Here is a 13,176-nt window from a genome sequence, read left to right on the forward strand (position 1 = left end):
AGATAAAGACATTCAAGTTCTGAAATACAAATTAAGTGAAATTAATTAAGTGAAATACAAATTAAAACCACAATGAAATGTACTCCTACACACTTATTAGAATCTCTAAAATTAAAAACAGTGACCATACCAAGTGCTGGTGCTGCTTTGGAGCATATACAGAACAGGAATGTAAAATTGTACAATCACTTTGGCAGTTTCTTAGAAGTTAAACATAAGCCACCATAAGAGCCAACCAATCCACCCCTAGATATTTATCTGAGAAATCAAGAGTATTTGTCCAAACAAAGATTGTACACAATGTTCATATCAGCTCTGGTTGTAACAGCAGACAACTGGAAACAACCCAGATATCCACAAGCAAGTGAGTGGATATGCAAACTGTGGAACATTCATGCAATGACTCATTACTCAGCACTAAAAGGAATAACCATTGATAAACGCACCAGCACCTGGTGAACCCAAATTAATCACTCTGAGTGAAAGAAGCTAGACAAAACGTATTTATCTATGATTCCATTTATATAAATTACAGGAAATGCAAACGGATCTAGCAACAGAGCTTGCCTGGTGATGGGCATCAGAGGGGATGGATTGAAAAGGTGAAACTTTGGGAGTATTTTGTGGTGTTGGTTTCATGGGTATATACAAACGTCAAAACGTAACAAATTTGAATATGTGGTCGATCGTATATCAATTACACTACAATCAAGCTGTCATTAAAAAAAACCCCTAAGAATGGCTCAGGTCAAGTTTAAAAGCCTCCGTCCCCACATTCCCTACGCTCCTCGGAATGCCCATGTTAGGGCCCTAAGATGCTGGGTGGAGAGGTGAAAGTGGGAATATGGGGGGTGGGCAGGAAGAGACCCAGGGGGACGGAGATCTAACTCTATTAACGCTTTGGCTGCCGTTGGCACCAGACCTGCTAGGGAGGCTCAGCAGGGTCTTCGCACTGACCCAAAGGTCTCCAACCTCCCTGCTGGCTCCTCCACCCCCCATCACCTTATCCCTTCCACCGCCTTCATGGCCCCCATCCTGGGGGCCAGGGGCAGGGTTGGACTTGGACAGGGGAGGGGCTCTCGCGCTCCCACGGCCCCGCCCACATCCCAAGAGACACACTCCCGTCTAAAATCCTGCTCCAAGGTCCGCTCCACGCCTTACCACAGGCTACGCCCACAGACTATGCCCCCAGGCCCCGCCCCGTGCAGCTTCTACGGCCCCTCCCAAGGCTCCGCCCCTCGTCTTTACGACTCGCGTTTTCCAGGCCGCGACCTGCACACAGGCTCCGCCCATGCCCCGCCCCTAAGTCTCAAGCCCTGCGTCGTCCAAGCCCCGCCCCGTACCACAGCCCCGCCCCCAGATCCCTCCCAGGACCGCCCCGCCCCGCCTCTCGCCCGCAGGCACCGCCCCACGAGCTCAGGCCGAGCCGCGTGTCTCCCGAGCGGCCGCGGACGTGGGCTCAGGCCTCGGGGTAGCGGCCGCGCTCGGGCGTGGCGCCGGGTCGGGCTCCGAGCGGCAGGGATCCTCAAGCACAGCAGTCTCCTGTCGCGGCCGCGCAGGTAAAGCCCCCGCCCTACCCCAGAGCGTAGACACCCTGCCCCGGTCCATCCCCCTCCCTGGAGTCCCGGGGGGCCCTAGGGTTTGGGGCCCGGGGATCTATAGGTCCGATATCCGGGGTCCCTGGGGCCGGAGTCCCGCCTGCCCAGGCCCCGCGCGGCCCCGCCTCTCCACGCCCAACGCGGGCCGCGCGCCCAGGGCTTGGCTTTTCTCTTTTCTCATTTTCTCTTTTTCAAACATAATTGAAATGAAAGGCGCCCGTGCGGGTGGTTGTTCCCAATAGGACCGACAGAGAAGAGCTTTAATATTAATAATTGTCAAAGGGATTGTAAGGATTAGCAAAGAGCTGAGCTTCTGACAGCAGCCTAGCCCCAGGGCGATGAGACTGCCCGCCTGATTCTCAGGCGCGGCCAACCATCACCCCTACATTCCAGTTTCTTAAGAAAACCCTGCAGCCCCAGTCTTCCTGCTTTCCAGCTTTGAGCTGCTAGAAAGGGGTGGACTCCCATTACCCGGTGCTATCCAAGCCATTGATCCCCTAGGGTGTGCGGTGGGTGTGTCCAGGGCAGGGTGGAAGCAGTAAATCACAGAGACCCCCGCTGGTCAAGAGTGTCTGGAAGTCAGAGTGTGCCCGCAGGTCCCCAGGCGGATCATGGCCAGCAATGCTGATCGCTCCTTTCTTTTAGAACCAAAAGAGGACACCTGGCATGTGAGGGAGGAGAGTTTACATCTGCGCGATGCTTCTTGCACAGCGACGACCAGGCCGTGGGGCAGCGTGTAGCCCGCAGCCCTGAGCGACAGCAGCATCCTGTCTGTCCCCAGATGGTCAGCATGGGCCCAACAGGCAGACAAAGCCCCTCCTCCCTGCCAGTCCCTGCAGGAGGGCCCTGTCTGCTCCTGCTCTTCTGCCTGAGGCTGGGTGCCTCCTGCCCGCAAAACTGCCAGTGCCCTGACCACGCGGGGGCGGTGGCTGTCCACTGCAGCGCGAGGGGCCTGCAGGAGGTCCCCAAGGACATCCCCGCGGACACTGTGCTCCTGAAGCTCGATGCCAACAAGATCGCCCGCATCCCCAATGGGGCCTTCCAGCACCTGTACCAACTGAGAGAGCTGGACCTGTCGCAGAACGCCATCGAGACCATCGGCCCTGCTGCCTTCTCAGGCCTGGCTGGGGGCCTGCGGCTGCTGGACCTATCTCACAACCGCCTTCGGAGGATCCCCAAGGACGCGCTGGGCAAGCTCAGCGCCAAGATCCGCCTGGCGCACAACCCGCTGCACTGCGAGTGCGCCCTGCAAGAGGCCCTGTGGGAGCTGAAGCTGGACCCCGACTCTGTGGACGAGATCGCCTGCCACACCTCGGTGCAGGAGGAGTACGTGGGCAAGCCGCTGATCCAGGCCCTCGACTCTGGCGTCAGCTTCTGTAGCGTCCACCACAAGACCACCGATGTGGCCATGCTGGTCACCATGTTCGGCTGGTTCGCCATGGTGATCACCTACGTTGTGTACTATGTGCGACAGAACCAGGAGGATGCCAGGAGGCACCTGGAGTACCTCAAGTCCCTGCCCAGCACCCCTGTGTCCAAGGACCCCACCAGCCCTGCGCCCTAGTACCCACCCGCCTCCCACCGCTGCCGTGGCAGATGGGACCGGCTCTGCCACTGGTGTCCCTCAGGGAGGTGGTGACGTGGCTGATTCTGCCCCGTGCTCCACCCCCACAGAGCATTTTCCTTCAGGTCCAGCAGTTTATCCATCTGACCCACTGATGGATGGGGAAACGGGCTCAGAGAAATGGGAGGTCTCGGGCAGGAAGCGGTCCATTCAGGACGTAAAGCCAGGCCGTCCATCCCCGATGTGTTCCTTCCACTCTGGGAGCTTGTCCCATGGGGCGCCCATAGGGTGGACAAGCATTCAGGGGCGGAAGAGTGCCTGCCCGTGAGTGAGGCTCCCCAAGGAGGTGGGGTGCAGCTCATCAGTTGAAGGTACGGGTCGTCTACACTGTGGAGCTGCTTTACCTCTTCTTCCCCAGTATGTCCCAAACACAGCTGACCACAGGCTCCCTGCAAAGCCAAGTGGTAGAGACCAGGTTTTTCTAGAGAGGTAAGTGGAACGTGTAACCTTTGAACAACTCTTGTTTATTCTCAGAGTGTTTGTTAAGAGTAACACGTACCAAATTTCAGTCCAGCGAGAAGGAAACAAAACAAAATCAAAAACCAAAAGAATAATTAAACCACAGAGAGAACCTGAGACAGGTCCAGCGTGGCTCATGGGAAGCCGTGTCAGCAGCCAGATAAGGTAGCCCTGCCCGACTCCCGCCCCGCGGGCTGTGTCCCGCCAGGGAGCCCATCATCGGGGGTCGCTACGTGCCTTGCTTTTCTACTCACCGAAGCAGCTCCTTTCCAGTGGTTGAGAGCCAAAGGGAGGACCAATGTCTGATGCTTCAAGGCGGGCTGGGGCTGCTTCCTCTCTCCAGGAACAAAAACTCTCTCTCTCCTTCTCAGCTTTGCTGCCAGGAATCTCAGAGCAACTTTACTGCTCGGTTTTCCTATCTAATTCATGTTCAGGGTAGACCTTACCTCCACCTACATACCCCAACTCTTGTCTTTGCAGTTTTATTTTTTAACGGCCTTTTTGTATGAGTGTTTATATTTTAAACTACTTCAGATATTCTGAGGGGGAGCAAACTCGGGGTACACTGCTCGTGGATCTGAGGTATAAAGGACAGGAAGGGCAAAGGTGTATGAAGGTCTGTACTGGGAAAGCGTCACGTGGCCAGACACGGGAAGCACATTTATGCGTGGATGCAGAGACGCGGTGTCCGCAGCCGAGAGACCAGAAGCGGCAGCAGAAACCCGAAAAACACATCTGAGTAAGGTCATGACTTTTCAGCTGTGGTGCGTTAAAGAGAAAATGACCAGCAGATGCCAACCCTCGTCCACACCCCAGCGCCCCACCTGCCCTTGCTGGGGGCACAGCAAGCACCGTGTGAACAGGGGGCTCCGTGCTGAGTGTGGGGTGGGCGCCTCTCTGCCCGCTGCCCACTAGGGTGCGGGGATGGAGGGCAGGGCTCAGACGATGCTTGGAATGACCCCAGTCCTCAGGAAATTGATGGCCTGCCCACCCTTCCAGTGACCGCTAAAGCCCAGCAGCCAGCCTGGGCGCCAGTTCACTTGTGGGACAGACGCCGTGGGAGTAGGTGAGTGTGGGCTGACTGACCATGGGACACAGGCTCCATGGGTGAATCGGGCCCCCTCCCGCATCCATCCCAGGGTGCACACAGCAGGGAGGGGTCCTGCCACACAAGGAGCTCATCACCCCACAGGTTTGGGGACGTGACCCTGGGTCCCTGGATCAGGGGAAGAGAGGGAATTGAGGCCTGGATGGTGGTGGGGACAGACGCCAGGGTCCTGCTGCCTCGGCTCAGGTCCCGCAGGGGCCAGTCAGCCTGGGCACCTCCAGGGCCTTTCCTCGCTGCTCGCACCCGGAATCAGCTCAGAGCCTCATGCCCCCAGGTGCTCTTCTGGGGATACACGGGGCACATGCAGGGCTTTCCCCTCATCCTTTGCTGCTGCCCAGAGCCCAGTGCCCTGCCAGCTTTCCCCCAGGTGTGGGCCTGCTGGCTCTTGTCCACACAGCTGGGAAGAGGAAGTGGGCCCAGGACCCCAGAGCACCCCAGAAGGGTCCTCTCCCTCTTGTCCTGAGCCCAGCGGCAGGGGGCTACCAGGCCCTCCTGGCCTTTCTGGGCTCCTCAGCCCTTGTGCAGTCTCCTGGCAGAGGGTACCTCCCTCCCAAGACCACCAGGATCCCACTCCCAGGAGCAGAAGCTCCTTCCTGCTCACTGGAGCCCCCGTCAGCCCTGGGCTCTCCTGGGAACCCAGCCCTCCCTTTGCCCCTTGCCCCCTCGTTTCTCTGTCCTTCCCTCCCCTCCTTAAGGAACTCCTGAAGATGACACCTAGCGTCTCTTGCTGCCATGTGTGAGCCTGGACACCCCACCACCTTCATGGGCCCTTTGACTGACCTCCCAGCCCCACCTCAGCACCCTGAGCGTGCATCTGCCTGTCTCCTAGTTCTGCAGAGGCCAGGGTCCAGCCAGCCCAGTCGAGGGGACCGGTGTTGACAGTGGTGGGCACGTGGCAATGGGGATGCCTCAGTCGGGTGGCAGGGAGGCAGCAGCCTTTGGGGTGTGGGTGGACCCCAGCTCTCATCATAGTCCAGAAAAAGCCATTGCATACAACCCTGCTCAGCCCTGTCCACCGAGCCCCTCCTGCCTTGGGAGGTGGCTCTTCACAGGTTCTGGGGGTCAGGGGGGGATGATTTTGGGGGAGTTTATGGGGCCGAGGGGTGGCATGAGCAGATTGGCCAGACAGCCACCTCAGCTGGGCCTGTCTTCCTTCTCACAGGAGTTGGGGTCTCGATTCTGGGAGGCCTAAGGGCAGAGGGAAGGGGAGGGGCAGCCCCCCAGGAGCCCGGCCCCCTTGCCCACCACTCTGGGCTGGGGTGGGACTTCGTGCTGGCTTGGTCCCTGGCCTCAGCATGGACGGTCCCCTTGGAAACCAGAGCCCCACCCTTGACCTTGACGCTGACCCTAGGCAGAGATCCCCACACTTGCCGCTTCCTGACAAGCCCTGACAGTCCTCTTTGGGCTTTGGGACCCCAGGCTCTCTCGGGTAGTCCAGCAGTGGGGGACGAGCAGGTGTACCGTGAGCCCCCAGCAGAGCCACTGGGACACAGGTTATCCCTGGCATGGAGCCACCTTCCCGGGACCTCCAGCGGGCACAGCAGCAATGGTGGGCACAGGCCGGGCACTCCCAGGGCACCGTCCCGGGGCAGCACTCTGCACCTGCCCTGCTGGCCACCTGCCTCCCCAGCACTCCCTGGGCTCCCTTGCAGCGGGTTCTCCAGGATCCTAGCCTGAGTTCTGGAGAGCAGGCCCAGCGGACCATGGAGGAGGTGAAATGGTCTGGACTCTTGGCAAGAGCCTGCAGTGGTTACCTGGAAGCTTGGCCCCAAACACAATCCTACTGTCCTCCCCATTGTCTTTGAACCTTCAATAAACCACTGAGCTCATGACCGCTGGAGTGGACTCTGTTGTTGCGGCTTGGTGACCCCACCAGGTCTGACCCACCCTCACGCCGACCTCGCCAAGTCATGGAGCTGCCAGCCCCACGAGCCGAGGACTGGAAGAACCAGGTCGGGATGGGGTGTGGTGGATGCTGGGCCTGCCTGGACGGCTGGACCGGCTTATGATGGCCAGTTGTCAGGCTTTAGGAATTTTGTGAGCCAGCTGGCGTCATGATAGAGGCTTGAGGTTGCCTATGGGAGAGTCTACTTCAAGGCCCTTGACAGCAGCTACAATCAGGATCCTCTCTCCTGCCCAGGGAGGCAGTTAGCACCACTTCTGGGCTCCCTTGGGAGCACCATGGGCCCCCAGCAAGCGGGTTCTACTTTCATATCATCTCTGCTTCAGGCTGGTTCTGAGGGAACAGTGGTCCCTAAAGACATCCAGGCCCTGGCCCTGGGAACCTGCGAAGATCGGGCATGGGCAGCAGTGAGGACTGCGGGGGGTACAGCAGGTGCCCAGGAAGCTGGGAGAGGCTGGGATGGGGTGTACTCTGGAGCCTCTGGGAGGAAGCGGCCCCACATACCTTGGTTTAACCCAGGAAGATCCATGTCAGCCTCTGACCTCCAGAATTTTGAGAAAACAAATTCATGCTGTTTAGGCTGCTGAATTTGGGTCCTTTGTAACAGCAGCTTCAGGGGGCTGAAACAGTCTCCCCAGTTTGAGAGCAGCCAGCGTGCCCAGAGCAGATGGCCAGCCTCGCCCTGTGGCCACCCTCCTCATCCTCACTGAGCCCTGGTCCTTGGGGTCAGTGCATGCTCCCTGCCTTGGCCAAGTGACCAGGAAAGACCTTGGGAACTCACCTCACATGTTGGCCAGAAGACACCCTCCAGATGAAGGGCTGAAGTGCAGGGTCTGCAGCGGGATGGGAAGTCAGAGTCTGCCAGCCTCCATGCCCCCCTCCACATACCACACGTGCACACCGCGCACCTACACTGTGCAAGTGTGCACACACACTCCTGAACACATGCTGGGGAGGGAGGGCAGGACTTGTCAGCCCCTAGGCTGGGGCCCTGGGGCAGATGTAGGGGCTTCCTGAGTGCAGGCTGGGGTAGGGATGGGGTCAGGAGAAGGAGGCCATGTGTCAGGAGGGAAGGCTCTTCAGGGGGCAGCAGCTTGGAGGAAGGGCCTCTGGGTGGGCGCCCAGTCCACAGTGCATGAAAGTAGGCTGGGTTTGGGGGGGCTGTACATAGGGGGCCACTATGGAGGACATGCTGACTGACAGGGTGAGGTCCGGTCTCAGCAGTGGCCAAGCCACACAGTCTTGTAGGAACCGTGTGCGGAAATCAGCACTCAGGCCCCAGAGGGCACCCTGGGCAGGCTGCCTGCTGGGAGTGGGCAGTGGCTGCGAAGGCATGTGGGCGGCGGGTACTGCCAGGCAGGGCGCCTCAGGGAATTCCCACCAGGCCCTGGCACGGTCGGTAATATTTCTATTTTCAGACAAGAAACCCAAGACTCCAAGGTCCAGGGGAAGAAATGACAGACAGGAGTTGGCTTGTGGGCAGAGTGGAGCTGGAATCCAGGCCTTCTGACACCCAGGCCTGGAAGTTCTCACTTGGGCCCTGGAGTGTTGTCAAAACAAAGAAGCGAGTCCTGGGTTTCGCCCTGGTTTGGAGAAGGGCCAGCATCAGCGGCCTCGCAGGTCCCCTCCCTGCCAGCAGCTGCACTGGCCAGGAGAGGGGGTGCCCCTGCTGGGACCCAGGCCTGCCAGGGTCTACATCTCTACCCATGGTGACAACACTGGCCACAGAGGTCGTTGCGGGGTTGGCTCAGCTGTCAGAAGAAGCCTTGTGCCCATCTTGGGTTCTGTGCAAAGGGCGACGGGGAAATAGTTCCCCAGAGAGACAAGCCCATGGCTGACCTTCCCTGTGAGCCTAGCAGCTCTCAGAGGAGAGGGGCCTTCGGAGGAAGGGCTGGAAGAAGGAAGGAAGGAAGAAGCAGGAGAGAGAGATGCAGAGAGAGGGGCCGCTGGGCTGGGAGGCCGACTCGGGAGCCCACGTTAGCAGCTGACCCTCACTAACAGATGGGGCAGCCAAGGCCCAAAGCACTGATAGGGCTTTCCCAAGGCTGTTGAGCTGCTGAACGCCCACCGGGGCTGTGACCAGGCTGCCGGGCAGCAGTGGACGGCGGAGAGACGTCTAGGAGACGCCTATGAAGCTTCCACAGCCGGGCAGTGACATGGGAGCAGTTAAGATGCTGAGAAAACCCTGAAGGAAGAACGCATTTATGTCAAGACTCGGTAACCACAGTTGCCAGACTTAGGATTGTGGCAGGTGTGTCGCTCTCAAAACAGAGGATGTTGAGCTGTCTGTCACCTGTTGAACGTCCCTTTTCTCATCAAGTCATACCAGCTCCCAGTGCCCCGTCAGCCTGGGGCAGGGACCCCATGAGAATGCTCACCCTGTCTTTGTACCCTCCCCGACTCACGCCGTCCCACCCCTGACTCACTCAGACCCTCAGCAGGTCGGCGATGAGGCCCGGAGACTTCTCTGGGCAGGGTTACCTCCGTGCTGGAATTCTCTCAAGGGCCTGTCTTCTGAGATGGTGTGCAGGGTGGGCACTCAGGCCCCTCGGCACAGCTCTGAGCCGCTGCCCCTGCCAGGCCCCACCAGGGTAGCCCTTCCACCCACGTGGGTGAACTGGAGGGGGTCCCCTTGGGTGGGCACCCACCGTTCTGCTCCCCAGAGCACTTAGCACCCTGCTGTCTCGGCTCAGCTGGCATTCCCCTGCACCCACCTCTGGCACCAGCCAGGGTAGACTTTGCTTGGCTGGAAGGCCTGTGTCCTGCTGTCCCTGCAAGATGGTCAGCCATGGAGAGCGGTGCTGCCAGAGGGCAGCCCTGCATACAGTCAGACGGGTCCAGTTCCCTGCCAGGCTCCCCGGGCATAGCGTTCTCCCAACTTCCCGTCCGTGCCCCAGGCTGAGGAGTCGCCTTGGAATCAGAGCCAGTCAGTCTGGGCGTCACAGTGATCAGGACATCAAGACTGAGGTTTTCCACACCAGTAACTTGTAAACAGAACTGCTTCGCTCAGATTTTAGCTATTTAGCAGCCCCAGGAGAAGGAGAAGGACCTAGGCAGGTCCTGGTCACTGCAGCCAGCCCCGGAGCACCTGTGGTTTTTTTTTTTTTTTTTTTTTTAGCACCTGTGGTTTTGACGTTGGCCAGAGGCGCTGTGGGTGTGACACCAATTTAAGTCTCTTTTGCACCATTTGGTGGAAGGGAAGGCACAGACAGCAATTCAGAGAGGGGGGGTGGTGAAGAAGACGCCACTGCCCACTGTGGTCTTGGAGGTGGAGGAAATACTGAGACCCCAGGATGTGGGCGCTTCTCGAATCTGGAAAAGGAGGGAACATTCACTCCTGGAGCCCCAGAAGGAACCAGCTCTGCCCCACCTTGTCTTTGGCCCAGTGAGACGCGGGTGGGACCCCTGACTCCAGGGCTGTGAGGCAATGCAGTCCCTGTTGTTTTAAGCCACAAAATGCGTGATAATTCTGGCCCAGAGACACAAGTCTAAGGCAGGGGCTTCTGTGGTTCTGTAAACACACAGGTAGTGCTGGTCTGCAGTCCTGTCTCCACGGAAATGAAGTAAGACAGGTAGGGTGGGCTCAGATTCTTATACACCCTTCATGGTCAAATGAGCTCGCAACGTTCTCATGCTGATTCTAGTAGGTTCTATCAACAGAGAGACTGTCCACGGAGCATCACCCTTTGTCTCTCTCACATCCTGTCTCTCTGCCCTTTGCTCTCACCACAGAGGCCAGGACTGGCTGGACTTTGATACACAAACAGTGGCGCCACCCGGCTGCTGGGCACATCTGTGATTATAATCTGAGGGCTCGACGGTCCCGTGGTAAAGACCCCGCTGGCCTGTGGCCTGAGCGCTTCTTTGTTGTTATGGGAATTATAGACGTGGATGCGGGTCCCCAAGCTGGAGAACCACTTGGAGGTTTGTTACAGAGCGAAGCCATCGCGGACCCAATGGCCCCCGCTCCCATAGATGTTTACCAAGGGAAATAAACACCTGTCCACACAAATCATCCAGTGATGTTTATAGCGGCCCCAAACAGAAACAACCCCAGAGCAGATAAAGAGGAACGGTGGTGGACTATTGATACGATGGACTGAAGCCACAAGCAAATGGCAAAAAGCAGCAATGAAAGCAGAGAGCCTGCAGGTGCGACAGCTCGGATGAGTGTCAGAAACACTACGCGGAGAGAGGGACACAGACAGTGCCCTTCATGGTACCACAGGAGGGACGCCTGAGGCAGGCAGGACTTCCGGAGACAGAAAGCAGATCGCATGTATGTGTGTGTGTGTGTGAGGGGTGACCGGAGGGGGCACAGGAGACTCCTGGGGGGTGGAAATGCTCCTGGCTTTGTTGAGGGTGTTTCCCCATATGTGTACAATTAGTAAAACTCACTGAATGAAACCCTTAAGGTTGGTGCATTTTTAATTAAATAAAAATAAATCAAAATAAAATTAAGGAAAGATAAGGGCCTTTAACAAAATTAAAAATAACATTCGAGTCATGTAAAGAGCCACAGACTCTCTGAGATGCCCTTTTTCTTCCTCTGGGTTTGCTCTCACGTTGCTGGCACAGCGGATGGTTTCAAGGGCTCTTCTAATATTGACCGTCTTTCTGTGAGAGGAGAAACTGTCTTTGAGTATTACGTGTTACTGACGACTTTGATTCAGGAGCATGTGGTTTAAATCTGTAAATCTACTATCAAAAATGCGACTGGCTCAGCATTTTCTTTCCAATGGGATTTTAGGTCCAACTTTGTTCAGGAAAACTGGCAGGCAGGTGAAAAGGATGAGGGGCTGCTATTGTCCACTCGTGGATCCAGGAGCTGTGCTGGGGCCACAGAGCACCCACATCACTTCGCCCTGGCGTCACCTGAGGGAGGTGGGTCCTCTAGGTACTAAGATTGAGGGGATTCAGTAACTGGCTAAGTTAAAACAGTGAGTGAGAGAACTGGGGTGGTCAGTCCTCTCAGTCTGACAGGAAAGCCGTCCTCTTCACAGTCCTGCTGGACTGGGTCTTCTCAGCAGTGAACACCTGGAGCCCTGCTCTGGGGGGTGGCGGTGGGGATGGGAGCCCCTGGAGCACCTGCTCTAAAGTTCCAGAGGCGGAGTGGACATGAATGAGTTAACAAGCATGAGCGTCTGGATTTCTGCAGATGCTGTTCACTGATGTATGCAGGTGACAGTGAAGGGAGTGTTCTGCGCACTGCGTAGGGTGAGGTGGACCGGCTCTGGTCACGGGCCTGGGAGGTCTCTCTGAGGGGCTAAGGACAGGCAGGTCAGCCTGAGGAAGGAATGGGCTGGGCGGGACAGGGGAGGCAGCCGGGCAGTCGTTCAGCGCCTGGAGGTCACCTGGGACTCTGGGTTCTCTAGCCACTGGAGGGTGTAAGCGTGGCTGGGACAGTATTTCTCCAGGAAATCATGACCCTGAGGAAGGAACCGCAAAGAAAAGCAATTTGTGCAAAGATGTTCTTGAAGTGTTATTTATCACAGTAAAGTCTGTTGAATCTCCGTGTATTAACAAAAGATGATCAGGCCAGCAAATTCCTGGATGTTCCCACAAAGAATGCAACATGGTTGTCAAAATGACAAGGATGTAGCCACATCACAGAGCGTGCTAACTTCCGGGAGCCGCACGCGCCTTGGGAAAGTTTATCAATGGGACAGACGCTCGAGAGCTGACTTGAAAAGATATAATACTGGCATGCTCTCTGCGGTCATTCCCCCTGAGGTTTGCACTTATAACTCAAACAGATCTTGATTGATGCGTTCTGTTTCCACCCACCAGAGCAGAGATAGGATATTGTCGGAGCCACAGTGGCACTGCTTGGCCAGGACAAAACTCAGAGCGGGGACAGGAGGCGGTTGCTCCCTCTGTGTTGCTGGTGTGCTGGTGACATCAATGTCGGTCATCTGCCTCCTTCCTCCCCGGGCACCAGATGGGCATCTGGATCACCCCAGGGGGAGAGAAGCTGCTTAGGTGGGTGCTTGGGGAGTGTGGACAGTCCCCAGTGGGCCCCTCTCCTATAGACAAACCCGGGAATGGGAGCAAACACAGCTGTCCTGACTCTTGGGCACCTTGGCCCATTTGGGCATTTTCTTCTTGGGGGTCGGATTGGGGGCTCTCCAGGAAAACAGTGTGTAGAGAGAAGATGTTGGCAGGGTTGGTTCAGGGGATTGTGGAGGCTGCTGAGCCCCAGATCTGCAGGGAGGAGGGCCTGGTGGAAACCCAGGTAGCCAACAGGCAGTGCCAGGTCTAGTGTGGCCTCTTGGGGAGCCCCCATGCTCAAGGAGGCCCCCACACCACGGAGGGTGAGCCCTTTACCCAGAGCCCATGGATTTAATGTTCATGTCACCAGACACACAAAAGCCAACCATCCCTGGCATGGAGATGGGTCTGAGGCCCGCTGTGCTCCTGGCCCAGATGGCCTCCCCTCTCCTGTGAGGGTGCCCTGGCTCTGGGGGCACTTCTGGGGCCCACC

At 57.5% G+C, this 13,176-nt stretch overlaps 1 protein-coding gene across 1 annotated transcript; it reads left to right on the forward strand.

Annotated features, from left to right (window-relative positions):
* Nucleotides 1-1,426: 1,426 nt before the first annotated feature.
* LRRC3 (leucine rich repeat containing 3) lies at nt 1,427-9,547 on the forward strand. Its single transcript, XM_065943159.1, has 2 exons — nt 1,427-1,559; nt 2,244-9,547. Exon 2 carries the CDS (start codon nt 2,380-2,382, stop codon nt 3,160-3,162), a length of 783 nt encoding a protein of 260 aa, XP_065799231.1. The 5' UTR covers nt 1,427-1,559; nt 2,244-2,379; the 3' UTR covers nt 3,163-9,547.
* Nucleotides 9,548-13,176: the final 3,629 nt, after the last annotated feature.

Source organism: Muntiacus reevesi, chromosome 8 (assembly GCF_963930625.1).
Source record: "Muntiacus reevesi chromosome 8, mMunRee1.1, whole genome shotgun sequence".
Lineage (NCBI taxonomy): Eukaryota > Metazoa > Chordata > Mammalia > Artiodactyla > Cervidae > Muntiacus > Muntiacus reevesi.

Excerpts from the sequence above, each read along its gene's own strand:
- LRRC3 (XM_065943159.1), top strand. The coding sequence starts at position 2,380 with ATGGTCAGCATGGGCCCAACAGGCAGACAAAGCCCCTCCTCCCTGCCA.